Source organism: Leptosomus discolor, chromosome 10, assembly GCF_034619465.1.
Source record: "Leptosomus discolor isolate bLepDis1 chromosome 10, bLepDis1.hap2, whole genome shotgun sequence".
In the NCBI taxonomy this organism is placed as follows: domain Eukaryota; kingdom Metazoa; phylum Chordata; class Aves; order Leptosomiformes; family Leptosomidae; genus Leptosomus; species Leptosomus discolor.
The window spans coordinates 9,719,381-9,745,327 of record NC_141400.1 but is presented as its reverse complement, the minus strand read 5'-3'; the positions used below and the strand labels follow the sequence as shown (position 1 = coordinate 9,745,327).

Sequence of the window (25,947 nt, the reverse complement as noted above, 5' to 3'; positions counted from 1 at the left end):
GGTGCAGGTGACCTGGTTAGCCATGCAGGGACAGGGAGCAGTGCCCGGGCACTTGCACTGCGCAGCACTTGGGACTGCAGACCTGTGAGCCAAACGTGGGTAGTGGCTCTTTCGTGGGGACAGGGAAATCCCAAATCCAGACAGTTGTGCACCCAGCTCAGAGTCACCAGGCACCAGCACGGTCTCAGCTGCCCTTTGCCCTTAGTAATGGCCTGGTGTCCAGCTGCTGTGTCGCAGTCGCTGGAGGGCTCCTCTGCAGCTGCCCAGCTGAGGTCAGTGCCATGATGCCCGGCTGTGTCCCGAATGCTAACAGACCCTTCCCCTCTCTCGCTTTTCCCTTCCTCCCTTCTGCCAGCAGTTCCCTATCAGCAAAACCCCTACACCCCTGGGAGCAGCTCCACCGTCATCCAGTGCTACCGCTGCGGGGACACCTGCAAGGGCGAGGTGGTGCGTGTCCAGAGCAATCACTTCCACATCCGCTGCTTCACCTGCCAAGGTAGGACGGTGCTGCCCGAAGAGCTGGTGGCCAACTTGCCCCACAGCCCTGGGTGCAGTCTGGAAAGCAAAAGGCCGGGGACAGACCTACCTGGCCCACGGAGATGTGGTCACACGGGCAGGGGTGGCAGCTTCCCGCTGGGGACGGAATGGCACTGGGCTGGCACAGTGCAGGCAATGCCCCTGGGTGATGCCAGAGCTGGCAGGCTGGGAACAGGGATGTCTGAGATCTGGGCACCATCACTGCCCTTGAGCTGCCTGAATGCCAACAGCCTGTGCTGTCCTCGTCCCAAACATACCCACAGCCCATCTGTGATCGAGGGATCCACTGCATCCTTCAGCCCTCTGCCTGCCCCTGAACTCGGGGGAGGAGGAGGAGGAGGTGGTGGTGTTGCCAGCCTGTCTGAGAGGCAGCGAGGTAGGGGAGATGCCTGGAGCAGCTCCTGATGGGGCTGGGGGTGGGTGACTGATCACTGCCCCCCGTGTGTGGGATGCGACCAAGTTGCTGTGGGATGGCATGTGCTGCAGCTGGGGCTCGGTGGCCCCCAGGGGCTGGCCGAAATAGAGGAGAGGGGTTGCTTGAATCCTCCCCGAGTAGAAGAGGAGAGCTGTGGAGCTGTAAAAGCTAACAGCTCAGAGCTGATGCTGAAGGGCTCCTTATCACGTTTATTAAAGCAGCCACTCTCAACCAGACCAGTGCCTGCTTCTGTAGGTTGTAAAGCATCCCATTACCAGGGCTTTTTAAAGGTCTTTGGTCTTCCAAGCTCCCAGCACCTTGTGCTAAGCAGGACATAAATCCCCATCCCCTTGGCCATGGTTTGCTGCTCCTCCCTGGGGAACAGAGGGTTTGGCTGGAGGGGACTCTTCCCTGGGCTGTCACCACCCCTACAGCAGCCTTGTCCCCCATGGCGTGGGCAGCCCCGCTTCTCTGGGAGGGGGTGTGGGCCCCAGGTTGCCCTCGGGGCTGACCTACACGTGCGGGGGCACCGTGGTGAGCCCCCTGCCCCTTCCCAGCTCGGATGTGCGGGATGGAGCAGGAGCTGCGCATCCAGACAAAGAGCTCAGACAGCCGCCGGCTTCAAAGGGTCCAGGAGCCGGCGGGGAGAGCTTGGCAGTGCTCGCTGCCTGATTTCCAAGTGAAAGGGAATAAATAATGAGAGGAAATCCTCCTGTCTCACCTCCCCTCACCGCTTTTACCCCCTGCCACCTCCGGCTGGCTGCTGCCGGCACCCATGCCAGCCCCACCGCTTGTCCCTGATGAGTCCCCCGGAGCCTGGCATGGTTGGTGCAGCCCCTGGGCATGTGCTATGGGTTCCACAGCAAACAGGGCCCAGACCTGCCTCGTTTTTTCTTGCTTCTGCTTCATGATGCTGTCCCAGAGCTGGTGGCCTGTCCCTTGTTGCTGACAAGTAAGGTCTGGCAGGCTGTTTGGGAGAGCAGTGGGTGCTGGCCCTGTACCCCCTGGCTGTCTACCCCCAGCTCCAGGGAGCAGCTTTGCCAGGGGATGCTCTGCGGGAGAGGAGCTGCATCTCTGCCCCTGTGGGCCCTGCAGCCAGCAGGTCCAGCTGTGCCCTGGGGAGGGTGGCAGCTGTGCGGGCTGGCCCATGGGTGCAGGTGAGGTGTGCAAGGACAGGACAGGGGGAGGCTTGGGGGTGAAGGGTAAAGCAGAGACCAAGATGGGCTGTGCCAGTGGGTGCTCAGTTGCTCTGTAGTTCCACCCTCCACCCCGTCACCTTGCAGGACAGGTGATGGGCATCATGCAAAGGTCTCAAGACCTGTTCCCTGTGTCCCTCCTGCAGTGCCTTCCACGGTCTGGTGCTCTCAAGGTCTCTCTGTGGATGGACAAGACGTAGGAGGGAAATGTCACTAAGGGCCGGGGGTTGCAACATCTCCCTGGATTATGCTGATGGGCTGTGCACCACCCACGGTTCCCACAACAGGGAAGGAAGCAGGGTTGGGCTGGACACCTATGGAAAAACAAGCAGTGAGAGCACAAACCCCAGTGTGTCCCAGGACCTGTTCCCATTACAGCACAGCTTCATGTCCAGGCCAGGGAGAAGACCATGACCCACGGCATGGAGAAGACCTCTCCTCAGTTGTCCCTAGGGCATGCCCAACTCCTTGCCAGTCCTGTTGTCAGCTTCCTGACATCACAAGAGAGTGAAATGGAGGGTCTGAGCCCCATCCAGGTGCCATGGGTCCAGGACAGGATGCCACGGGCCTTCCTGGGCTGTCTGTGCATGGTGAATGGGGGCTGCAGGGTTCCCTTCCCGATGCTGGGGTTTCCTCTGGGAGTGCCCAGCCTTGGCTGTCTGGGCAGCACCATCCTGCGCCCTGCCACAGCCCAACACTGACACCTTGTGGTGCTGGGCGAAGGCCCCAGCGCCTCTAGGGGGAAGGGAAACCCTCTGAGATACCTGCAGAAAGCTGTGTCTTCAGGGGTGCCCTGGGACCACTGCTGGAGAGGCAGTAGAGGTGGGCTCAGAGATCCTGGCCGAGCCCTGGGGCTGGACCTGCCCGCTGTCCCCATGATGGGTGTGTGTCCTCCCCCTGCAGTGTGCGGCTGCGACCTGGCCCAGTCGGGCTTCTTCTTTAAGAACCAGGAGTACATCTGCACCCATGACTACCAGCAGCTCTACGGGACCCGCTGTGACAGCTGTGGGGACTTCATCACTGGAGAGGTCATCTCTGCCCTGGGGAGGACCTACCACCCCAAGTGCTTCGTCTGCAGCACCTGCAGGTGAGCTGAAGCCATCACCAAGGGTGCGTGAGCCCCCTGCAGAAACCCAGTGCAGCCCTTAGCTGTGCACCAGGGAGAGGGCTGTTTGTTAGCTGGCAGCCCCTTGTCCCCCACTCAGCACCACAGCTGGCACGTCCTCTGGGTTATTTTAGTGGAAACCCTTGGGAGGCAACAAAAATGGCTCCGACCCTTCCCTTTGCAGCCTGGAGACCTGCCTTAATTCCTACCTTGGTCCTCCTGCCCCAGCACATGTGCACACTTGCCGCCTCCCCTTGTAGCCCTTGCCTGGAGCCCCCCTACTCCCTGGCACTGGGGCGTCCCTGGTCCTGCTGGCCCCTGGGCAAGGAGCTCACAGGCAGCCCCAAGCACTGCCTGGAGGGGAGTGAGCATCTCACGCCTCCCCGCCTCTTCTTGGCCACAGGAAGCCGTTCCCCATCGGAGACAAGGTCACGTTCAGTGGGAAGGACTGCGTCTGCCAAAACTGCTCCCACTCTCTCATCAGCACTAAACCCATCAAGATCCACGGGCCCAGCCGTAAGTTGTCTGCTCTCGTGTTACATGGTGGCTGCGAGGAGAAGGACCACAAGCCCCTGGACTGTGCTGGTGTGGGTGGTGACAGGACAGGCTTTGGGGCCAATGTGCCGTGCTGCACGGAGCCACAGACATTCACAGAGGTTTCAGAGGAGGAACAGAGTAGTCCTGCGGCTCCACCCGGGATTGCAGGTCACCACTGGTTTCGGAAACTCCCTTGGCCTGTTTGTGACCTGGGCAGGTGCCACCACCTCAGAGGGTGTTGTCTGGGGCAGCGGGGAGGTTTTGGAGCCAGGTTTGCTCTGAGGCAATGCCCAGATGTTGCTTTGTGTCCAGCTGCACCAAGGTCTGTGTCCAAGTGCCAGCCCTGGGACTGCTCGCCCGGCTTTCCCCACGTTGGCGTTGCTCACTGCCTCTGCAAGCATTGAAAGACCTCTTATACTCATCCCATTCATTGATAAACCCAAGCTAAAACTCGGCAAGAGCAGTGGGCAGGCTCTTTTGGGTGGATTTGGCCTTGCTTTTGACCTCAGGTTGTTCTTTGGGATACTCTCCCCTCATGTCATGCTTTGCCCCTCCCAGTTTTCCGTGGTGCTGGGTCTGCCCCAGGCCACCGTGGAGCATCCTGTGGGTGCTGTGCTTGGGGGCTGGTAGAGCATCCCTGCAGCATGGAGCTGCTGCACACAGGGCTCGCTTCAGCCCGTGTCCGGAGCGAGGGAAACTGCAGCGTTAACATGTGGTCCGTGCTTCGCTGTCTCCCGTGTGCCCCATGTTTGCTGCTGTCAGGTCCCAGGGGAGCTGTCTCAGCGCAGTGCGTGGGCAGGTGGCAGAAGGCAGGGAGCCAAGAGCTGTGCCACACTGTGGTGCCCAAACCCTGCCACGTCAGCAGGATGACCCCTTGATGCTTGTGGCTCAGCAAGCCTTGGAGCATCAGGGCCGTGGTGTCACCCGTGGTCCTTGTCACCTGTTTGGGTTGAGTTACAAATTGATGCTGATGGGTCCCTGGGAGCCTACCCAAGCTGCCTCCCCCCAGCTCTCACCATGACCTCGATAGAGTTTGAGGATGTGGTGGGATTCTGATGAGCCCCAGACACAGGGCAGGGCTTCCCCCCCTCTTCCTCCATCGGCACCCCGAGTGCTGTCTCCTGTAGCAGGGCCAGGGCAGTGGGCAGAGGAAGGGCAGCCGCCCTCTGCCTCTCGCCTGCCTTCCTCTCCCTTCCCGTCCCTTTCCTCCAGCGCTCCTCCCCGGCCTGCAGCGTGGGGTTACCGGAGGGCACCATGCTTTATTCATAAGCAGCTGCAGGCAGCAGCCACATGTAGCCTGCTGCCTGCTTGTGCCCCTTGGCGCCCAAGTGGCCCTGGCAGTGCCGCCCTGAAGGGCTGGCAGGGGAGGTGTGCCTGCTGGAGCCCATGCTGGTGCAGTCCGCAGGGAGGACATCCCTAGAAGAAGGATGCTGAGCCTCTTCCTGCAGCCTCAGCCCTGCGAGCAACTCAAAAACCAGCAGGACCTGTGTGAGAGAGGGAACAGATCCTGGCTTAGCCAAGCTGGCCAGCCTGCTTTTTGCCAGGGGTCAAAAATCCTCCTCCCTTGGCCTTGTCCAGCGGACAGGGACTTGGTGCAGAGCTGCCTGGGGACGGGCTATGAAGAACAGCCTGCCGGCGCCGTGCTGCTGCTGGAGCTGGAGGGGGGCGGCAGGGAGGGGGTTAAGGAGAAACCCCATCCGGGCAAACCTGCCGTCCGGGGGGAGGAGAGGACAAGGAGGGATCAAGGTCGGGGTCCGAAGCCCATGTGCTTCCTGCTCCCAGCCTTGACGGGAGCCAGGGGAAGGAAGGGAGTCTCGTCAGTCCTGCGGCGGGGCCGGACGCGGCTGCCGGAGAACGCGGCCCTTCCTCTGCCGCCCCCACGGCCCGGCTCCTCCCGCCCCGCGGGGGGGACCCCGGGGACCCGGCAGCCCCCGCACTCGCCTCGGCCCGAGGTGGCCGCCCGGCAGGGAGAGCCGAGGTGGCTGGGTGCCAGCGGAGCCTCGGAGGGCCCCGCTCCGGGGGCGTTCCTGCTGGCTGCTTTGCTGGGAGCGAGCAGAGGTGGCACATTGCCGAAGAGAAGTGGTTGCCCGTAAAGAAGTGATCCTCGAGAGGCTGCCCGTGGGGTGGTCTCGGGAGTAAGGTGCTTGTAACAGCAGCATCCCCTAGGAAAGGGGGTTTTCTGGGGTGGGGCTTTCCTCTGGGTGCGAGGGGTGTGCCGGGTTAAACGGCCGGGGTGCCCCGGCATGGGCCAGCAGATGGGGGTGTTCCTGCCGTGCTGCCGAGCCCCCTGCCGGGAGGTGCAGCGGCCCCACACCCCTCCACACACACGCTTCTGTCCCCCCAGACTGCGCAGGCTGCAAGGAGGAGATCAAGCAAGGCCAGTCCCTCCTGGCCCTGGAGAAGCAGTGGCACGTCAGCTGCTTCAAGTGCCAAACGTGCGGGATCATCCTCACCGGCGAGTACATCAGCAAGTGAGTGCCACCGTCCTGACAGCGGGCTTGGCCCCCCAGGCTGGGGCTGCAGCGAGGGGGTGCCCAGTCTGGCTCACCCTCCGCTCACCCCCTTCTCCTCCCTCTCCCAAAGGGATGGCATCCCGTACTGTGAGTCTGACTACCATGCCCAGTTTGGCATCAAGTGCGAGACCTGTGACCGGTACATCAGCGGCAGGGTCCTGGAGGTGAGTCCTGGGGCCATGGCCACCCCATCCCAGTCTGTAATAGGCACCATGTGCATGTAATAGGACCCAGAGGTGCATGCCTTGGGGAGGTGTGGGCGTTTCACCATCCTGTACCCTTGTCATGCTACACTTGGTCTCTCAGGGCCATGGCTCTTCCTGTGGCAGGTGTGTGGACAGTCTGACCACCTTCTCTGAAGGATGGGAGTGGGGAAAGGAGCACCACGATGCTGCAGACCTCTGGAGAGGTAGCTTGGGCACTGGAGTTCCAGAAGCAGCCAGAGGACATGGTGGCCTGGATGTGCTGGGACATGTCCAGACCCCAAGATGTGGGGACACTAGCCTTAACCAGCTGCTACCATGCCCAGCTCTGGAGTGTCCCCACCACGCTCACCCCAGCCTGCCTTCTGAGCACATCCCTGTGCGGGCAGCCTGCCTGTTGCCTTGGAAACATCCAGCACAGCTGCCCGCTGTAGAGCCCCGGACGAGAGGCTGCAGCATCCTGCCCACGGGAAGCTGTCCCCATGGCAGACCCCTTTCCAGGGCAGCAACCAGAGTGGAAAGTCCTCTTCCCTGGGTCAAATCCAGAGAGGGTTTTGCTCATCATGTTGCTGGCCAGCAGGAACTGCTTTGGCAGAGCCACCGAGGGATGCAGGGATCCCAGGGGGATCCCACCGCAAGGCACGGGTGCAGGTGGCTGTGGAGCATATTTTGGGTGATGGTGGAGCTGCACAGCCCGCAAGGGGAGCGGGGGTTGCTGTTGGGAAGGGACAGAGAGGTCCATCAGGGCCCGTCCTTACTGTCAGCCAGGCGGTCACATCTTGCCTGTGGTCCCTGTTCCTGGAGGTGAGGTGTCCTGTCATGCTTTCTGTTTCTACCCCAATGTTTGCAGGAAAAAAAAAAAAAAAAGCAAGCCAGAAAATCCAGTCTGAAGGTAAACTGAAGGCTCAGGAGGCATAGAGAAAGATGTCAGAATAAAGCCTGTTGTGATTTTTAGACCCCGCTGGTGATACTCGGGAGCTGGGCTTTGGTGGTGTAGAGAGACAGCAATGCTGAAAGTGTACTCAGTCACTCCTGCGACCTTCCTTTCGGCATGGCTGAACATGAAGGAAGTGCTCCTGGGGTGGCATTGGCACCCACATCTCTGCCATCCCCAGACAGCAGCAATACGAAGCTGTATCCCAAAATCAGAGGTACTGTGGCTCCACAGGTGCCATGGGCTGGAGTGGCAGTGGCCATGTAGGTCTCCAGCCTGCTGAGAGCTGTTCCAGGACATCTCCAGCCTGTTTCACTCAGCCTGCCGAGAAGAGGTCACCCCCTCTGGTCCTGCTGGCTGGGCTGGCCTGAGAGCACCCAGCCTGGCCAGGAAACCTTTCCTGGAGCTGGAGCCAGGTGCTAGGAGCCCTCCAGCGTCTTCCTCCTCTCCAGAGAGCTGCCTCTGCCTGAAAGGCTTTCTGCTGACCCCAGGCTTCAGTGGCAGCAGTCCCAGCACTGGCTGCTATGCTGAGCACGAGCAGTTGATCAGCAAATGTCTGAACGGAGAAGGGCGAAGCCACAGGCTCCCCTGACATCAAGTCCCTGCTGCTGCTCCCCTGGGCAATCCAGTCCCTCCCTGATAACCCTGTGCCAGGGCAGAGCATCCTCAGCCACCCCAGCAGGGCAAGTAAGCTGGGTGTTGCATGGTATGGGATGTTATTCAGTGTGTGAGGGTGGGTGAGAGGAGCCAGAGGGGACCTGAGACCCCTGCCCTGGGCTCAGAGGCCATACTGCCAGCCTGGCTGGCACCGTCGGGCACTGCTGCCTCTGAGCCACTTGTTGCACTGCTCTCAGCGTTTTCCTTGCGTGATGCCGCCACAGCGGAGTCAGGACGAGCATACGATGTTCCTGCTGCTGCGTGTCAGAGGGGATGGGCAGAGAGCAGCTCTGCAGGGCAGGGTGTGGGAGGGGTAGCGGCAGCCCGCCTGCGAGCTGCAGATGGCCCTGGGCAGTGAGGAGGAGACAGCCCTCCTTGCTCTCCCTCACCTCCGTCTCCCCTGGCTCTTCTGGCAGTAGCTCTAGTTGTCTCCACCTCCCCATGTGCCCTCCATCCTCAACTCCCGGCATTGTCTCTTCCTGGCTGGAGGGCCCAGCCAGCTCTGCCCACCCATGCCGGGCCATGGGAAGAAGCTGGCTGAATCCCACGAGGTGCTCCAGGCAGCAGCCACCTTGCATTAGCACCTTGCCTGCCGCACCCACGCCCGAGCGTGGGACCCCTCCCAGCCCGTGGAGTCCCATTGCACAAGAAGTAACGTGCCTTGGTGCCAGGGTCCTTGCGGGCAGAGCCACCTCCTCGCAGTGCTGTCATGAGCCGAGAGGAGTGTAGGGTTTGGGTGCTGGAGGGCTGTGCCAGGCGAGCACCATGGAACCTGAGGGCACCCCTCGCCTCCCTCCAGCCAGGGCTGAGCGTGTGCTCCCCACTTTCCCTGGGTACATGCCTGCTCGCAGTATTGAATGACCTGTAAAACCAGAGGCTTTAATTGTCTTCTCCAGCAGAGCATGAAATGGAAAGGGCGCCTTTAAATAATTTTAGGCCTTAAGAAGCCTTCTCGTGCTATACCGGCAGCCTCCAGGCTTTCCCAACCACTCCAAGCTGCGCAGCCAGGCTTGGATGATTAATGAGTCTTTAAGGGACCCCAAGTGATAAGGAGCATGTCTCTTCCCTTGCAGCCTCTACCAGCCTTTTATGAGCTGTAATGTTAACCAATATGAAAAGAACAAGGTTTGTGCATGGTTTGGAGAGCTGCTGCCTGAGGAGGAGTGGTGGGTGTTGAGATGTTGGGTGGGTTTTGAAGAAGTTCTGTGTTGAAATCTAAGTTGGGACTGGGCTGGTACATACCACTGGGGTTGCAGCCAGCCTCCCTCCACGTCCACACCCGATTTGCAAAGCATTCCCTTTTGGCACGGTCTGACCTGTGACAGCAGCCCATATGGTCTAGTTAGGAAAAGTTTTATATATATATATGGGGGGTTTTTTTCTTGCTGTCAGTGCACCAAGCCTTTAGAGGTACTAAGAGGGTCCAAACCCATCCCAGATTCAGAGAGGGGCTGGGGAAGGCAGCACATCAGGCACGAGGGCGCCGTGTCCCCTGCGTTAGCTGTCTGTAGCCAGCTGGCAGTACAAGCGATGGGAACCGCAGGCCTGAAGTGCATAGGAGCTGGGCTGGAGCTGGGTTATTTTTCATCTCTTTTCCCTGTGTTTACGGCTGTCTCCTCAAAGCAGTGCAGCTCAGCGTGCCTGCCGGGGGTGCCCAGTGCTGGCTGGTGGGTGCCTGCTGCAGAGGGGTGCTGGCACGGTGCTGAGGCAGGCAGCTGCCCGGGCAGGGCTTTGTGCGCAGGAGCTTGGGCAGAGCAGGAGGAACTGGCCGTGCTTAGGGAGCCTCTGCCTTGGCGGGGCGATGGGTCGCCTCCCTGGAGCAATGAGCATGAGACACTCAAATGAGCCCGTTGGCACAAGGTCAGCGACACCAGGGGCTCCAGATGAGAGTTTTAGGAGTAAAATTGGCTTAGGATCTGCCTAGCCTGGAACCAGCCACTGTGTTTGCTCGGGCTGGCGAACCATTCTGTGCAAGCCCCAGCTGTGGGGTGCTGTGACTGGGCCAGGGCTCAGGGCAGCTGCTTGCTGGGGCTGCTCTGGGGGCCTCTTCCATCCCACCAGAGAGCCTGGAGGACTGGGGCCTTCCTTGCTGCTCCTCTGCGTTGATGGTGGGTCTGTCTCTGCAGCCCTCCCACTGGTGACTCTCCTGCCATGTTATCAAACTTTTGGGTGTGAACTGGTGATGTTTGGGCTGTGGGCTCACTCGAGCCAGCCCGGGAGCACATTGTGCCGCTGCCAAGCTGGTACAGGGAGGTGCTTGGGGCACAGGGCTGTCCCCTCCCTGGATTGGGGTGCACTGCAATGAAAGGAAGAGGCGACCAAACTCTCCCACTCATCTCCCCTGCCTGCCTTAAAACTTTCCACTCATTTTTGGCATAACCTGGAGGGGAAAAGCCACTAGCTGCCCTCTGCACCCTGAGAACATTGAATGCGGGGTTGATTTTTGTGGACAATCAGCTGGCAGGTTCTGAGTTATCCACACAGCAAATTTTCCCATTGATACTCCCTGTTTCAAACTGGCTCCAGCTCCCTCTGTCATAACCCCCTTCTTTGTCAGTGAGAGCCTCGTTTTCCCTTTTCGTCTTCCCCTTAAATTATCCTTCCTCTTCTCTTGGATTATGGGAGTAAAATGTACTTTGGGGTTGAGCTCTAACAGTGCAGCCCAGATTCCTCCTGCCCTGAGCCAGCTCCTGCCTCCTAGCTCTCAGCCCAGAAAACGAGCCTATAATTGAAATGCTAGCAGACACTTTGAGTGGAAACAAGCTACCAATTAAAGCTATTATCCCTGTCAAAGAGCAAAGGGAGCAGTCCAGCTCCTGCTCAGCTCGGTAATGGCATGCTGCTAACACAGAAGATTGGTCATGGCTTCACGGAATGAGAAAAATTTCTTTAGGGAGAGGAAGAGGAGCTGGCAATGGTTGCCAAGGAGGGTCTGACAGCAAGAGGAAACCTGTGCTTTGCGAAGTTTATCTTTGGGGCCCTTCTTCTCCCGTTGCTGCTTCCCTGCTGACATCCTGGGCCAAATTTGCTGTTTCTCTTCAAAGCTGTAGAGGGAAAGAGCCGGTGCAAAGCATGGCTGCTTGGCTGAGTGTTACTGCAGAGAGTCTCAGTTATTTGGAAATAACTGAGTGCAAGGACAATTTATTAGGGATGAAGTTTATAGGGGTACCTTCCTTGGGGTTTGGGATCTCCTGGCTCTGCTTTCCTGTGTGTTGCACAGTTTGAGAGCAGAAGGTTCCTGGTCTGACCGTAGTCCAGCAGGTCAGAAGCATTAGTGATGAGGTGGTCTCTGTTTTTTTTCTGTGTGTTGAGGCAGTCTCTGAGGCTGCCCTGGGCAGTTTTGCCCCATTCACCTTGTCATTGCCTGCAGCAGGAAGTGTTGCCAGGGCCACTGGCCCTCAGAGACACAAGCAGGTCACCGTGTCCTGCCTTGCCCAGGGGCCCCTCTTCTCTGCTCACCCTTGCAGGCAGGAGGGAAGCACTACCACCCCACCTGTGCCAGATGTGTCCGCTGCCACCAGATGTTCACAGAAGGAGAAGAGATGTACCTCACAGGTAGGGATCCCGCTGTGGCGAGGAGGGGCTCCCTGCCCCCGTCAGGGCATGGACCAGTGTGGCTGTGCAGAGGTGTGCTGGCTGTGGGGGCGCCGGGGGTTTGGGTTCTTACGGTGCTGAAAGGGTCTCTCTGTGCAGCAGTGTTGGCCAGAGACCCCTTCTCCCCTGCTCCCCAGCCCCTGCACTCTTCCTGGGCCAAGGGACAATCATTTCTCTCCATGACACCTTCCCTGCCACTGAGCTGGAAAAGACTTACTGGCAGGTTTTTGCTCCCTGCGAGTCTCACTGCATGGCTGCGGAGCGCTGCCAGGCATGCCTGGATGTGTCCCTGGCCTGCGCCCAGCAAAGAGGGGCTGGGATGGGTGCAGGGTGCCTGGCTCCCCACTCTCCCCAGCCCCAGGGGAGGGTGGCCCAGGACCCCTTCCCCGCCACTCCCAGCTCCCCCTATCCAGGTTACGCTTTGAGCAGCACTGGAGGCGTAAGGCTTTTGCTTGGCACAGCCGGATGGTTTAGGTTTGGTTTCGTCAGGAGCTCATCCCTGCCTGGAGCTGCCTTAGGGGCTATTTCCAGTACAGAGGGAGGATATTTTTTTCTCTCAGTAACCTGGGCTTGCCTGTCACCCTGAGTCACTAATGATCCCATGCGTGGCAAAGGGGAATTGTGCACTGAGAGAGCCAGAGCGGGAGTCTCAGGAAGGTTCCGTCATGGGAAGCAGGATGGGTGTGCTCAGCATCCATCCCAGGGCACACCTGGGCAAAGCTCGGTGCCTTTGCTGGTTCCAGCCCAGAGGGCATGTGAGGGGCTCTGGTTGCCCCAGGGCTCAGTGTTACCCCGAGTTTAACCAGCAGGAGCTGCCATGCTGAGTGCTAGTTAGGCTGCCCCAAAGACACGCCTGGGTTTGCTGTCACAGTTTCGTAGTGTTGGTCAGTGCATCTCGGTGCGTGGAGGCTGTTTCGTTTCTTAGTACAGACACACAGTTCCCCACGCCTTCCCAATGGGCTGTGCCCGTGGCCCTGCTGTAGTGGAGAAGGCGCCCAGGAAAGCTGGTGCAACCCAGCAGGTGACCCCCCTCTGCATCCTCAGAGCTCCCTCCTGCTCTGCTCCCCACGGAGAGACACCAGTTCCTACCTCCTGCCCCTGCAGGGCTCCCCAGGAGCTGCCCCCCCAGCATGCAAGGGTTGCACTGCTGTGACACTGCCTGCTCAATGCAGCTGCTGCTCGGGAGAGCACTGACACATCCCCCCCACGGGACTGCGGGCTGCAGGTCGGTGCTGGAGGCGGCAGGGACAGGACAGGACTCCCCCATGGCAGGGGGAGCTGGACAATCCCTAGCAGCAGGGGTGAGCTGTGCATGGAGCTGAAACACTTTTCCCTTTGCTGCGTTGCAGGCTCCGAAGTGTGGCACCCCATCTGCAAGCAGGCAGCCAGAGCAGAGAAGAAGCTAAAGGTAGGCAGCAGGGTGAGGGGCATCCCTGAGAGGTGGCACGTCCCAGGTGTTGTTGCCCCTGCTGGAGGTGTCCCTGCTGGAGGTGAACTGTTGTGGCAGTGTCTAAGCTCAGGGTGGCTTCCCAAGACTGGCCCGAGCTCTGTCCTCGCTGCCCGGAGGATGGGGGTGGCCATGGCCAAGGCTGTTAGCAGGGACCTGCCTCCTGGCTGGCACCAGCCCACGCCACAGCCGGAGAGGGGGCACAGCAGTCCCCTCACCAACTCCCTGCACCCCTCGAGCTGTTGCTCCCTGTCTGCGCCCGGCTGGCCACGGGGCAGCTGCCCACTGGGTCTTCTCAGGCCACTCGCCCCGAGAGAGGCCAGGGCGCAAAGCTGGGTGGCAGGGCAGCCTGCAACGGCCGTGGGCACCGGCAGCAAGCGGATGAAAGGGCAGAGGAACTGGAGCTCGAGTGAAATTCAGCTGCAAAACCAATGACTTGCAAGCTGCAGCCAGCGTTGTGCCTGGTCAGAGGTAGCTCCTCGCTGCGCTCTCACCTGTCCTCTGCTTTTCTGCCCCCACAGCACAGAAGGACATCAGAAACCTCCATCTCACCCCCCGGTTCCAGCATCGGCTCCCCGAACCGCGTCATCTGCGTAAGTACAGCTCTGTCCCTTGTCGACACCGAGCAGGACATGTGCTCCAGCCCCAGGGAAGGGATTGGCAGTTCCCAGTGCTGCTCCGCAGTGCGAGGCATCCCCTGGGGACAAGCCCAGCTTCTGGGGACAGCACGGACAAGCTGTGCCCCCTTGCCCCAGTGCCATGTCGTGCCACCAGTGCCATTGGCACAGACCAGGAGCGCTCAGAGGGGCACAGTCCCACCCTCCTTGCTCCTCTGCCCCTTCCCGCTGCTGCCTCTTGGGCATCTCCTCTTACCTCTTCCTGCTGCTGGGGTGATGGTGGGCTCTGTCTGCTCTGTGCTGGCTCCACACTGTGCGCTCCAGCCTCCCCTTCTTTCTCTCCACCTCTTCCTTTCTGTCTCTCTGTCTGTCTCTCCCTCTCCCTAGGCTAAAGTGGATAATGAGATCCTTAATTACAAAGACCTAGCAGCTCTTCCCAAGATTAAAGCCATCTATGAAGTGCAGCGTCCTGACCTCATTTCCTACGAGCCCTATCACAGATACACGTCGGATGAGACGCTGGAGAGATATAGCTATGGGGAGGTACTGAGTCTAGATATGCCCAATGCCGGGCTGCACAGGGAGCAAGGCCCTGATTCGGGGCAATGGGGAAAACTGCGTGTGGGTTCACTCATTCCAGTGGGAATGAGGCAGGAGCAGGGGTAGGACCTCTCCCGGAGCCTCCCCATCACTGGAAAGAGGGTCTGGGCTGGAAGGGAAATCTTGGTGCCACTGCTGTAGAGTAAGAAACAGACCAGTGACCTTATCAGCTGATGGCAGCACCCTGCCCCCACTGTGCCGCAGACCCAGCACGCAGGGACAGACAGCGCTGTGCGGGAGGAGACATCACCCGTGGGAGCGATGTGGCGGGGAGCTCACCCATCACAGCCTGCAGCGGGAGAGGAGGACAGCACGCAGCACATGTGCATCACTCCAGGGTGGAGGGACAGACAGACAGCAGGCTCAGCCCAAAGCCTGGGCCCTGGCAGGCAATCCTCCCGGCCACCCAGCCCCAGCGTGGCATCTCTGGAGCATGGCAGGGCTGCCCCTGCTGGGTGGGGGCTTGGTCAGTGCGTTTTTGCAAGTGTGTGATGAGGTGATGCCCAAGCAGCAGCGTGACACAGGACTGCCCTGCCCTGGTCCCCTGGGCAGGCTGGGGCTGCTGGATGATTTCTGCAAGTCTGTGGAAGAAGAGGGTCTGAGCAGCTCACACAGAGATGGTGGTCCTGGAAGACGACTTCGTAATGGCCAGCAGCAGCATCTCTTAGATCTCCAGTCCCAAGGCTTGTCACAAGTCCCATTTCCTCCAGCCCACCCCGTGCAGGCAGCATGGCCACGGCCTGCCGTGGAGCACTGTGGGGCCAGCAGCCACCTTCCCCAACTTGTAGCCGCTCCACCGAGGTCTCTGAGAAGGGGTACAGGCTTCAGGAGGTGCCATCCTCATGCCAGCTTCCCTCCTGGCCAGGGGCTTCCTGCCACAGTTTGGCTCAAGCTGTGCCACCAGCCACCCTCACTGCCTGGCAGCTGTGATGGGGCTGTCACATGGGGAGAACAAGCCGCTGTGGGACCCCAGTCTGTCACTGCTCCCCTTAACCGTGTGCTGTCTGTCTCTCTCTCTCTCTCCCCCCTTTGCCTCCTGCCACCTCCAGTCCCTGGGGACCCTCTCCCCGTACTCTCAGGTAATGCCCCCAGCGGGCACCAAGGTGGGGGCCGGGGGGGGGTGGTGGTGGTGAATGTCCATCGCCAGCTGCCGCCACAGGTTGTCCCTTTGCCCAGGGACTGCTGGGGCTCTGCTGAACGTCCCCCTGTCTGGATGCTGCCCCGAGGTGTGGGGAGGTGGAGGGAGCTTGTCCAGGAGGGTCCTGTCCTTTGGACCCCGAGGAGAGCAGCGTGCAAGCTCTTCCTGGCAGAGTGGGCCCAGGGTACAGCTTCTGCCCTGTGGAGGGGGACACCAGTAACTGGGAGCAAGCACAGGGGAAGGGGACGATTTCCAGGCAAGGAAGTGAAAGCCTGTGGCCAGACACTGGTCCCAAATCCTGGGCATCGCTGCCTGCACTTTGGCAGCAGGGAAGCAGAGCAGTCTGGGGACCCTCTCCAGCCGCAGAGGACACGCACACTGTCCAGCATGCAACACCACAGAGCTGCCGCCAGCATGGGGACCCCCATCCGTGGGACACCTCCCTGCAGGGCTGCTGAGGCATTGACCCACCTCATCCTGCCAGCTCTAACCCCGCTTCTCTCCACACCTTTCCCTGTCCCCAGGACATCTATGAGAGCTTTGACACGCGGCAGAGGCGAGCCTCCAGCCCTGGCTACATCGACTCCCCCACCTACAGCCGCCAGGGCATGTCCCCCACCATCCCGAGGTCCCCCCACCATTTTTACCGCTCAGGTGAGGATTTGAGCCGCATTCACAGGCTGGGCTAAGCTCACACCTCCAAGTGGAGCAGGGATCACCAAAGTGTCCCTTGCTTCTCCCAGGGGACCTCGGTGGTCCCTCCTCTGGGAAGCAGTCAGGAGGCCTGGGGTGGGTCCATGGAGGGCTGACAGCAACAGGAGCTGTGGAGCAGTGACCAGCTCTGCTGCGTGCATCCTCTGGTTCCCCTGACTCCTGTCTTGTGAGCAGTGAGGAGAGGCCAAGGGGGCTTTGATCTGGTTTAGGCCTGAGCTGAGGCTCATGGAGGTTGGGGTGGGGAGGGAGGTGACCCCCAGGTCCAGTGAAGACCCCTCAGCTGGCTTGGTAGGTCTGGGAGGGGTGTGCACAAGAGTTCTTGTGCCCAGCCAGCTCTGTAAAGCGGGTTCTTACGCACACATGTGTGTGCACACTCTGGAGCGTGTCGGGGGGAAAGCGGAGTGTGTCTGTGCCGTGTCTCCTGTCCTTCGGAGCTGGGGAGGAATGACTGGGAAAATCCAAGGTCAGTAAGTCGGAAGGTTCCGCATTCCCTGCGCTACCACCACGCCGCATGGCCAAGGGCCCGTCACTGTTTGCCTCTGCAGCACGCTCGGCTTCCCTCTCCCCGGCGGTGGGGCAGCCTACTGTCCTGTAACAACACCCGCACACGGGGTTTCCTTTGCATCCTGCCGTCCTCTGGAGATGCGGGAAATCTCCCCCTGCTCCGTCATGTCCCATCCTGGACCACGGCCTGGCGCACATCCCCATCACCCCCACCACCTGGGTTGCCCCTCGCTCTTCTAACACCGCTGCATTTAACACCCATTTTCTTCTGCCTCTTGTTCTCTCTCTCGGTCACTTACGGCTGCTTCTGCTCGGCACCGCGTAGGCACCGAGAGCGGGCGCAGCTCCCCCTACTATAGCCAGTTAGATGTGAGGTCCTCCACTCCAACCTCATACCAAGCGCCCAAGCATTTCCACATCCCAGGTAGGCTCTGGAGCACCCCAGTCCCCGGGGAAGCACCGTGTCTGTGGCATGCCCGCATGTGCCGTCCCCCCTGTGTCGCATGCGTAGCTCCGTCGCCTGCCTAGAGCCAGCTGGCAGCAGGATCTACCCCCGGTAGAGGCCATCCATAAACAGGACCTGCAGCTTGAACCCTTCTCCCTCCCCATCACCACCTGGACGTCCCAGAGCCGCCCGGAGTCTGCTTGATCCTTGCAACGTCCCTCTTCTCCCTCTTCCCTGACCTTCCTCCACCCCCCTGACACAAAGACGAGTCCCCTGCGGAGAGCCTGCCCCCTCCCCTGCCTCCCCCCAAGGATCACGAGCCGAAGCGTGTCTGCCGGAGGCCTTTCCACACCCATCCGCTACAGATGACTATTTTATACTCCCCCTAGGGCCCGCCGCTCCCTCCCCCCAGAGTCTTCTGGGCTTGCCAGATGCCTGCTCCCCTTCTGCAGGGATTGCAGGGGGCCACCAGGTAAGGGCCACCACCCGCTCCCGGCCACACAGAGCCCACGGGGACGGGGACGGAGCGGGCAGAAAGGGAGAGTGGGGAGGGAAGCAGGCAGAGCTGCCTGTCCATCCTTCAGCACGTGCAGGGGGGGCAGAGCCCCAGACCACCCTGCTCAGCTGTAGGCATCTCCCACTGCCCTTGTCCTCCTCCAAAGCGTGGAACGCTCCACAGTGAATAGCTGGTGCCCTGGGACAGCACCATGAGGACACCTGGAGGCTCCCCACCGTGGTCCCCTGCTCCCATCCCATCCCTGCCAGGGTTCGGCCCCACTGCCTGCCCTGCCCTCCCGCTGACGGTCGGTGGTTTATGGATGGCCCCCTCCCTGCTCCGCCAGCTCCGCTGCCTGGCCCCTGCGCGGGGGCTGTAGCTCTCAGCGCCAGGCTCCAGTTTGCTTTCCCTCCCAGCTCGCTCTTTTCTCTCTCTGCTGCGGAAAGAGGCTTTGGCTGATGTTGTTTTGCCCCAGGTAGCTCGCAGGCGGTTCTTCCAGGCCCTGGCACCCCTGAGAAACCGCGCCAGCATGAGCCACGGTGCATTGCTGCCGGCTGGCAGGGGCGGCCGGTGCCTCCTGGCTGCGCCGCTCCCTCCCGGGGCTGGCAGCGCCCGCCGCCCCGCGATGCATGCTGATGCTGGGGTGCTCACTGCATGTCCTCTGTGCGCACCACTGCTCGAGGGCAGCCCTGGGACCGCGCTCCTGCTGCCCGTCCCGGAGCCCACCCAGCCCTGGCCCGGTGCTGTGCTCACGTGGGGCGCGTGGAGCCAGAGGCGGTTGTGTGATGGAAACACGGTGTGGGGGCAGCATCTCCTGCAGGATCTCTGTCCTGTCCGCTCTCAGCACACCCACGCTGACCTCCCTTTCCTCCCTTCGTTCCTCCTTCTTCCATTTCTTTCTTTCTTCTTCCACCAGCTGCTGGCGAGAGTAACATCTACCGGAAACCCCCCATCTATAAGCGACACGGTACGGTCTGCCCGCTGCGCACTGGGCTCTGATCCACTGGGGAAGCAGGACAGGGTACCAGTGCGGGGCTTGGTCTGGCTGGGTCGTGTTTAGGGGCAGGGTGGGAGATGGGAGCAGGCATCAAGGTGAGATGTTGAGGTGCTGGGCTTCAGTGGGCTGATGCTCCTGCTTCCCCTCCGTGCAGCAGAGTGCAGGGTTTAGTGCGAGAAGAAGGCAGCTTTGGACGACGTCCCTGTTGCGAGGGGTGGAGGTGCGGGCTGTCGGTGGCGCTGGGGCCAGGCATAGCTGTGGGAGGGGGAGCGAGGCCATGGAGGGGTGACAGAGGGGGCAAAGGTGACAGTTGCTTGCTGATGCCAGGAGCCAGAGCAGCTTTGGGAAAGGGATGAAGAAGGTAATTTGCAGTTTTATGAGGAGCCCTGGAGAAAAATCACAGCCCGTTGTGGATGGATGCTCCAGGCTGAAACAGGCCTGAGGGGTGGGGAGGAGGCACAGGGGTGTTTGGTGTCTCTCAGCGGGGCTGGCTTGCGTGTCCTTGCTTGCTTCTGCACATAGAGGGACAGCCGCTCGCCCCGAGCCGTAACCGTGTCTCCTCTCTCTTCCCTTCCCACCTGCCCAACTCCCACCGCCCTGCTGCTGGCTGCACCCACTGCTGTAAGTACTGCTGCGAGTCTCCTGGCCTCTGGGGGAAAGGAGCAGGGCTCACCTTGGGTTTCTCACGTGTGCTGCTGAGGCTCAGTACCCAGCCTGAGCAGAGCTCTGTGCGTGGCCGTGCCATGGGGGGCCAAGCCCCTGCCAGAGCTGGAGGTACTGGCGTCACACCTCTGCTCCCTGCTGCTGCACAGCCCGCTGCCACCTTCCCCTCGCAGTAACCCACCGAGAGCCCTTTCCCTGCCAGGACTGAGCCTTCCTCCACCCCTTCCCGCCTGCGTGGTTATAGCCCTCCAGGTGACGGGACACCCTGGGGCACAGGGAGGTTGGTGGCGGTGGTGGTACTGAGGCTGGGGTGAGCACTCTGCAGGAGTGAGAGCTTGTCAGGGTGCTGTGGGCTGTGAGTCACACGGGTCCTTTCCCAGCCACATCAGTGACAGCCCCTCTGCTTGTCACCATCGCCACTGCCGGCCGCTGCACCCTTGTCTCCAGGAGGTTTCAGCCATTTGAAAATGGATTATTCCCAGCTCTGCTCTGTACTGTCCCAGACATTAATTGCTGGCAGCCACAGGGGAGAGGGGAGGGAAGAGAATTTGCCATCATCATAGGGTGGATCTTTGAAAGTCCTGCCAGCAGGACTCGGGGTCCTCGTTACAGCTCTGCCCGCTCCTTTTGCAGACAACCTCCCTGCAGCCACGAAAAGCAAAACCAGCGAAGACATCGCACAGTCATCCAAGTATAGCCCTGCCTACTCCCCGGACCCATACTACCACTCCGAGTCAGAGTACTGGTCCTTCCAAAGCTCCCCCAAAGGTAACAGCCCCCCATTGGGCTGGGGGAAAGGGAAACCCATTGCTGCCCCCAAACCCAGCCATTCCCTGGGAAGGGATCCTCCCTGAATTGGGTCTGGACCCAAAGGTGAGGTTGGACCAAGATACCTGCCAAAGCGACCCCAAAATCCTAGCAGCCCGTAAGACACAGCTGTCCCCATGCAGCTGGGGACTCTCTACCTGACTCCAGCTTTGTCCCCATCTGACCCCCCAATGTGTCTTCTTGCAGCCCCCCGGGCCCGGAGGTTCTCATCGGGAGGTGAGGAGGATGGGTACGACCGGGGCATGCACAAGGTGAGTGATCTGCCAGCCCGCAGCCTGGCAGGGGACAGCTGGCAGCAAGCTGCCCTCATGGCAGCTGGCTTTGGGGAGGAGGCCCAGCCCAGCTCCGGCACTCCAGAAGGGGCCACCACCATCCCTGCAGCCCTCTGCCATCTCTTCCCCTGTTGGCCACCCCCAACACGGAGTCTGAAGGAGGGGGAGCACACTCCCTTGCCAAGGCACCCCCACCCCAGCACCTCATCGCTGGGGGGTGCCGTGCCCTGCCGTGATGTGCCAGCGATCAGGGAGGGCCGGGCAGGGAAAGGAGGGGTGCGAAGGGGCTTTTCCCTCCGCCCCCTCTGCAGATCCAGAGTGGCATCGGCAGGCTGATCCTGAGGGAGGAGATGAAGGCTCGGTCCAACTCCTATGCAGACCCCTGGACACCCCCTCGCAGCTCGGCCAGCAGCAGAGAAGCCCTGCACACGGCTGGCTACGAGGGCTCCCTCAACGGCTGTAAGGACAACCCTGTCCATCTGTCCATCCCACCCAGCAGGGTCCTAGCCCCTGTGGGAAGTTTGATGGGGTGGAGAGGGAAGAACAGGGGACTGGGAAGGGGTGGTGGGAGAGATGCTAGGCACCTTTTTCTCTCTGGAGGGCTCTGTTTGTTCCCTGTGCCCTGGCTGGAATGGGATGTTCCCCAACGGGTGTTTGCAGTCTGTCCAGGCCGCCTGGTGAAGTCCCTCATGTGGTGGTGGAAGGGTCCCTTGGGAATCTCACAGCAGAGCCATGCTGGGGTTGCTCTGACCTCTTTTGGGCTTGCTGTGTGTGTACGTGCTCATTAACGGCACATCTGGGACCTCCTGGCGCCCCAGACCTGCTGACTGGCCCCAGGTTTGCCTTCCTTGCTTGCACTGCTCTCACTGCACAGCACCCAGGGCACCCAGCCCTTCTCCCCTTGGGGCTGCACAGGGGACTGGGGGCACTGGGGAGCCTGGAAGCACAGATGCCCCTGCCCGCTCTGTGTTCTCTTTCCTCATGGTACATCTGCCTTCATGGAGCTGGGGCGTATCAGAGATGCTCAGGGAGCCCCTCGGCCCCGCTGGGCTCCTGGGAGCCCCGAGGAGGACCCGCAGAGCTGGCAGCCGGGCAGCTCTGTGTGGCCTGTGGCACTCAGTCCTCCCTGACACCCGGCTCTGCTCTACTTGCAGCTCCCCGGACACACTACCTGGCTGACAGCGGTGAGTGTGTGAGCCCGCAGCTCTGCAGCTGGTCCCCCACGGCTGTGGGGTCCAGAGCCTGAGCTGGAGGAGACGCTGGGACGAGGGAGGGAAGAAGGGGAGAGAAGAAGGAGCCCTTGAAGGGCTGGGCCGGGGTAGAGCGGAACCAGTGCAGAGCTGAACCAGTGCAGAGCTGGTGGCAGCGCTGGGAAAGGACGAGTCAGAGAAACGGAGAGAAGAGATTGTGTTGCACTGAAGGGTGAGGTGGGAGGGCTGCCATAGGAAAGGGATTTTGGGGAGAGAAATACCAGCACGGGAGGAACCGGAGCTGGAAGGAGAGAGAGATGGGTAAACGTGGAGCTGGGTGGCAACATGGGAGCACAGGGGCAGGGTGGCCCAGCAGGTGCTCTCCCGGGGTGTGGGGCTCACCCTTGTGTTTTCCTTATGCACCTTGGTGGCTTCTTTGCAGATCCCCTCATTTCTAAGTCGGCCTCCCTTCCTGCCTACAGGAGGAATGGGCTGCACAGGGTGAGTGCCTCCTGCCTGCATCCTGCTGCTGCCAAGCATCTCTGCACCCTTCATCATTCTCCCCAGGCTCCTCAAAGCTGGTGCTCCCCTTTCATGACTAGGGTGTCCTGCTTCCCTCTTCTCTGCACCCCTGCTGTCACTGCTGGGCTGTGCCAATCCAAAATGACCCTACTGGGGACCAGAGTGCCCTGTCAAGGCACTCCAGGACAGAGCCTATCCTGCAAGGCACACTTCAGAGGGGTGCTCATGTTGCTTCCCAGCACAAGAGCTTTATACCCTGGGGAAGCGATTGCTGGGGATCAGGAGACCTGGTCCTGCCTCCATGTGACCTGGTCTTGTCACTTCACCTCCTTGTGCCTCAGTTTCCCCACTGCCAGGTGTGGGGAGCGGGTCCTGCTTTGGGCTGGGTGGGTGCATGCCTTCCCGCCTCTGAGGACATGGGAAGTGAGCATCTGGAGGGGACCCCCTCTTACTCTTCCCTCCTTGTATCCCTCCCACAGCCTCCCAGTGCCGAGCTTTTCCACTACGACAGCACGAATGCCGTCAACTGGGGGATGCGAGGTAAGGTGCTGCAGGGCCAGGGAGCAGCGTGGGCAGGGGACCGTGTAGGCACAGAGCCAAATGCCATGGGGCTGCCTACCCCACTGCGGGGAGCTCTGGAAAATGAGATCCAGGCTGAAGGGAGAAGGGGCGAGACAGGCGAGGGTCCCTGCAGCCCTGGGTGTGTGGGGCGGGGGGTATCGTAGCAGCAGAGGGGTCAGCATGGCTCATGTCTCTCTTGTCTTTTCTCTCTCCCCACAGAGTACAAGGTAAGATGCTTCTGCTCCAAGGAGCAGCTGCCAGCCAGAGGTGCGAGTACCACCCAGAGGGAGTCCGAGAGATGTGTCTGTGTGTCCCCAGGCCCTTCAGGAGGAAGTTTTGCCCCCACAACGCCCTGCCTTCATCCCCCTTCATCCCCCACCTAACAGCCTCATCCTGGGACTGTGGGGCTCGGACTAGAGTCCTTCCCCTCCTGCTGGGGTCCCAAGCACTTGGATGAGCAGAAATGCTTCCTGGGTGAGGAACAGAGAAAGGTGATTGTGCTGGTAGTTCCCTACCCACACTTGTGCCTGGGTCACTCCTGGTTTTGCAGGGTGAGCAGGCTATTCCAGAGCCACCAAGGCAATTCAAGGTGGATTAGGGTCACCCTGAAAGCAAGTCCCCTCTCTCTGCTTTGTCACATCCAAGCCCTGAAGGCAGCTGTGCCACCCAAACCCTGTTAAACATGGCAGGAGGAGGCTTTGCCCTGGTGGGCGCCATGGCCTCATTCCCAGGAGTCCCCCAAATGTCCTCTTCTGGCTTGGAGCTACCCCATGGTGTTCCTGTCCCTGTGCAGATATACCCCTACGAGCTGCTCCTGGTGAAGACGCGGGGGAGGAACCAGCTGCCCAAAGATGTGGACAGGACTCGGTTAGAGGTGAGGAGAGCCTTTTCCACTGGGGACAATCTCCTTGAGGCTCAGAGGGACCTGATCCTGCGGGGTGTCTCCTTAGCCCCAGCAGGAAGCACAGGGCTGTGAGGGGCTCGTGGACATATGAGGAGCATCTCCATGGCTCCCCAGGAGTACATATGTGCCAACACGCTGTCACGGTGGTCCTGCTGCTCCGCTGGCTGGGCAGAGCTGTTCCCCACCCTGTAGCACAAGTGCTTTTGGCAGGAGCAGGTGGGAGCCAGGTGCCCCCCGCCTCCCGAGTGAGCACTGCTGGGGGTTGTAGCACCCCATTGCACCCAGCGAGGCAGGGGATGCCATCGGACCCCCTCGCATGCCCGCCCACCCCGCTGCAGCCATACGGCCCATATGGTGGCCATTGGCCCTGGGTGGTGGCCATGGTCCCCAGCCCTGTCCCAGCCTTCCATCTTTCCCCAGCGCCACCTCTCCCAGGAGGAGTTCTACCAGATCTTTGGCATGACCATCGCCGAGTTCGACCGCCTGGCCCTGTGGAAGAGGAACGAGCTGAAGAAGCAGGCCCGGCTGTTTTAAATGCAGTGCACTATAAATATATACATACCTATAAATATATACATAGAAAGATCTCTATATTGCAGCTCTGTATGATTCTCGGTGCTGTACATGGCAGAGGCGCCCTCTGCACCCCTGAGAGTGAATTGGAGTCTCGCAGATCATTTTATGCTCTTTTGTTTCCTTTTCTTTTCGAACCCTGTTTCTGTATCGGTCCTGGAGTTCGCCCAGGGGCTAAAGCCATGGGGGCCCCAAAGCACTTGGTGTCTGTCACTGCTGCACAGTGAGGAGGATTTCCCTGCTGCAGCCAGCGCTGGGGGAGAGGAGGGCTCTGGGATGGCGGGTGGTAAGGGAGTGTTCCATCCCCCTCCGCTCAGCTGGTCTGGGTTTTTACTTATGGGTTGGAAAAGGCCCTGGGTACAATTACAGGAAAGTGGGAGCTCACCATGGGCTCTTTCATGCCCTCCCTACCTTTAACATGGCAATGCACTGGGGGCACCTTCAGCCTCACCTTCAGGATGAGAAATACAGGGGTTGGGGCAGGGGACAAGGAGGAGAAGTGGTGGGGACCCCAAGGGGAGCAGAGCGGAGCCCCGCAGGTCAAGGTGCAAGCCTTAGCCCCGATGTGTCCTGAGCTGTTGGCTTTCCCTGCAAACCACGTATAGCTACAGAGCCAGTTTTTCCTCCCAAAGTGACGGAATGGTGGCTTTCCAGGCCACCCCAAAACCAAGCCCTTCATAAATGAAACAGCCAAAGCCGCCTCCTCCCTTGTGCAGTTTCCTGCTGCTCTTCAGGTTTGTCCAGGGCTGGCAAGGCCCGAGAGCAGACAAGCTGTGATGCCGCCCAGTCCTGGGCCACCGGGCGCTTCCAGAGGTGGTGCGAGCGCCCAGCCCTGCCGCTCTGGGGTCTCAGCACCCATGTGAGCAGTGGTGGGAGCAGTCCTGCCAGGAGCTAGGAGCAAGGCCAGAGCAGGGCAGCTGGGGGCACTGGTCCCACTAACTGCTGGACCTTTTTTGGGGGGGGGGTTTCCTGAATTACCCTGTCACTGACGCCTGAGTTCTGGGTGAAGCTCTCTGCAAGCCTCCAGGAATGAAGACCCTTACCAGGGCCATTCCGCATTCACTCCACTGCCAAATATTGGGATTTTTTTTTTTTGCTTGTTTTTTCTTAAAACTAATAGGGTTATTTCCACACAAACAAATAGAGAATAGGGTTATTTCCACACAAACATGTTTCCTGGTGTCTGCAGTGCTCTGGTTTCCTATTTGCTTGTCTGGCACAATTTTCAGGCATACTGCAGGACTGAGCAGTCCCAAACAGGCCAGCAAGCCACAGGGCACCTCTGCAAGAGCTGGGTCAGTAGGGTTCCTCCGAGGGGACACAGAGGGTCTGACCTTCACTGTGCCACAGGCCAGCTCTGCTTCTGCCTGCTCTGGTTCTCTTCCAAACCCTCCTGTCCCTGTGTCTCCCATCAGATGGATGGAATGCCCTCCCTCCCTGCCATCAGCACCACCACCACTGGGGGCTGAGGCTGTCCAGCTTGTTGCCCAGAAAGCTGTCACTGGCTTTCTGTGTGAGGCAGAAGAAACATGTGGAGCCCCTTGCTGGGGTTTGCCAGGGTGCAGGGTGCTCAGGGCAGGAGATCTTCCACCCCCAGAAGCCCCAGTGCCCAGGAGCTTTATGCTGGCATGGAAGTGTCTGGGGACTGCGCTGGAGATGGCAATGTTGCACTGGTAATTGCTCCCGTCTGCTTTAGTGCAGCAGTAAATGAACCAATTTTATTTATAATGATTTTACTCATATGAACTATAGCTCCCTAAATCAAGCTCAAGCATTTGTGGCTAT

The 25,947-nt window shown here is 60.4% G+C and overlaps 1 protein-coding gene across 1 annotated transcript; it reads left to right on the top strand.

Annotated features, from left to right (window-relative positions):
• The first annotated feature begins 303 nt into the window (after positions 1-303).
• ABLIM3 (actin binding LIM protein family member 3) lies at positions 304-24,123 on the top strand. The gene is made up of 22 exons (XM_009955611.2): positions 304-496; positions 3,052-3,235; positions 3,657-3,769; positions 6,135-6,261; positions 6,374-6,467; positions 11,565-11,652; positions 13,041-13,099; positions 13,660-13,731; positions 14,143-14,298; positions 15,405-15,434; positions 16,018-16,147; positions 17,037-17,135; positions 18,569-18,619; positions 19,946-20,080; positions 20,327-20,391; positions 20,724-20,871; positions 21,567-21,596; positions 22,045-22,103; positions 22,604-22,664; positions 22,905-22,912; positions 23,479-23,559; positions 24,010-24,123. Exons 1-22 carry the CDS (start codon positions 304-306, stop codon positions 24,121-24,123), a joined length of 2,097 nt encoding a protein of 698 aa, XP_009953913.1.
• Positions 24,124-25,947: the final 1,824 nt, after the last annotated feature.

Coding starts and splice junctions, on each gene's coding strand:
- ABLIM3 (XM_009955611.2), top strand. CDS start 304: ATGCTAACAGACCCTTCCCCTCTCTCGCTTTTCCCTTCCTCCCTTCTG. Junction 3,770..6,134: donor CAAGATCCACGGGCCCAGCC/GTAAGTTGTCTG, acceptor CTGTCCCCCCAG/ACTGCGCAGGCTGCAAGGAG. Junction 14,299..15,404: donor AGAGATATAGCTATGGGGAG/GTACTGAGTCTA, acceptor TGCCACCTCCAG/TCCCTGGGGACCCTCTCCCC.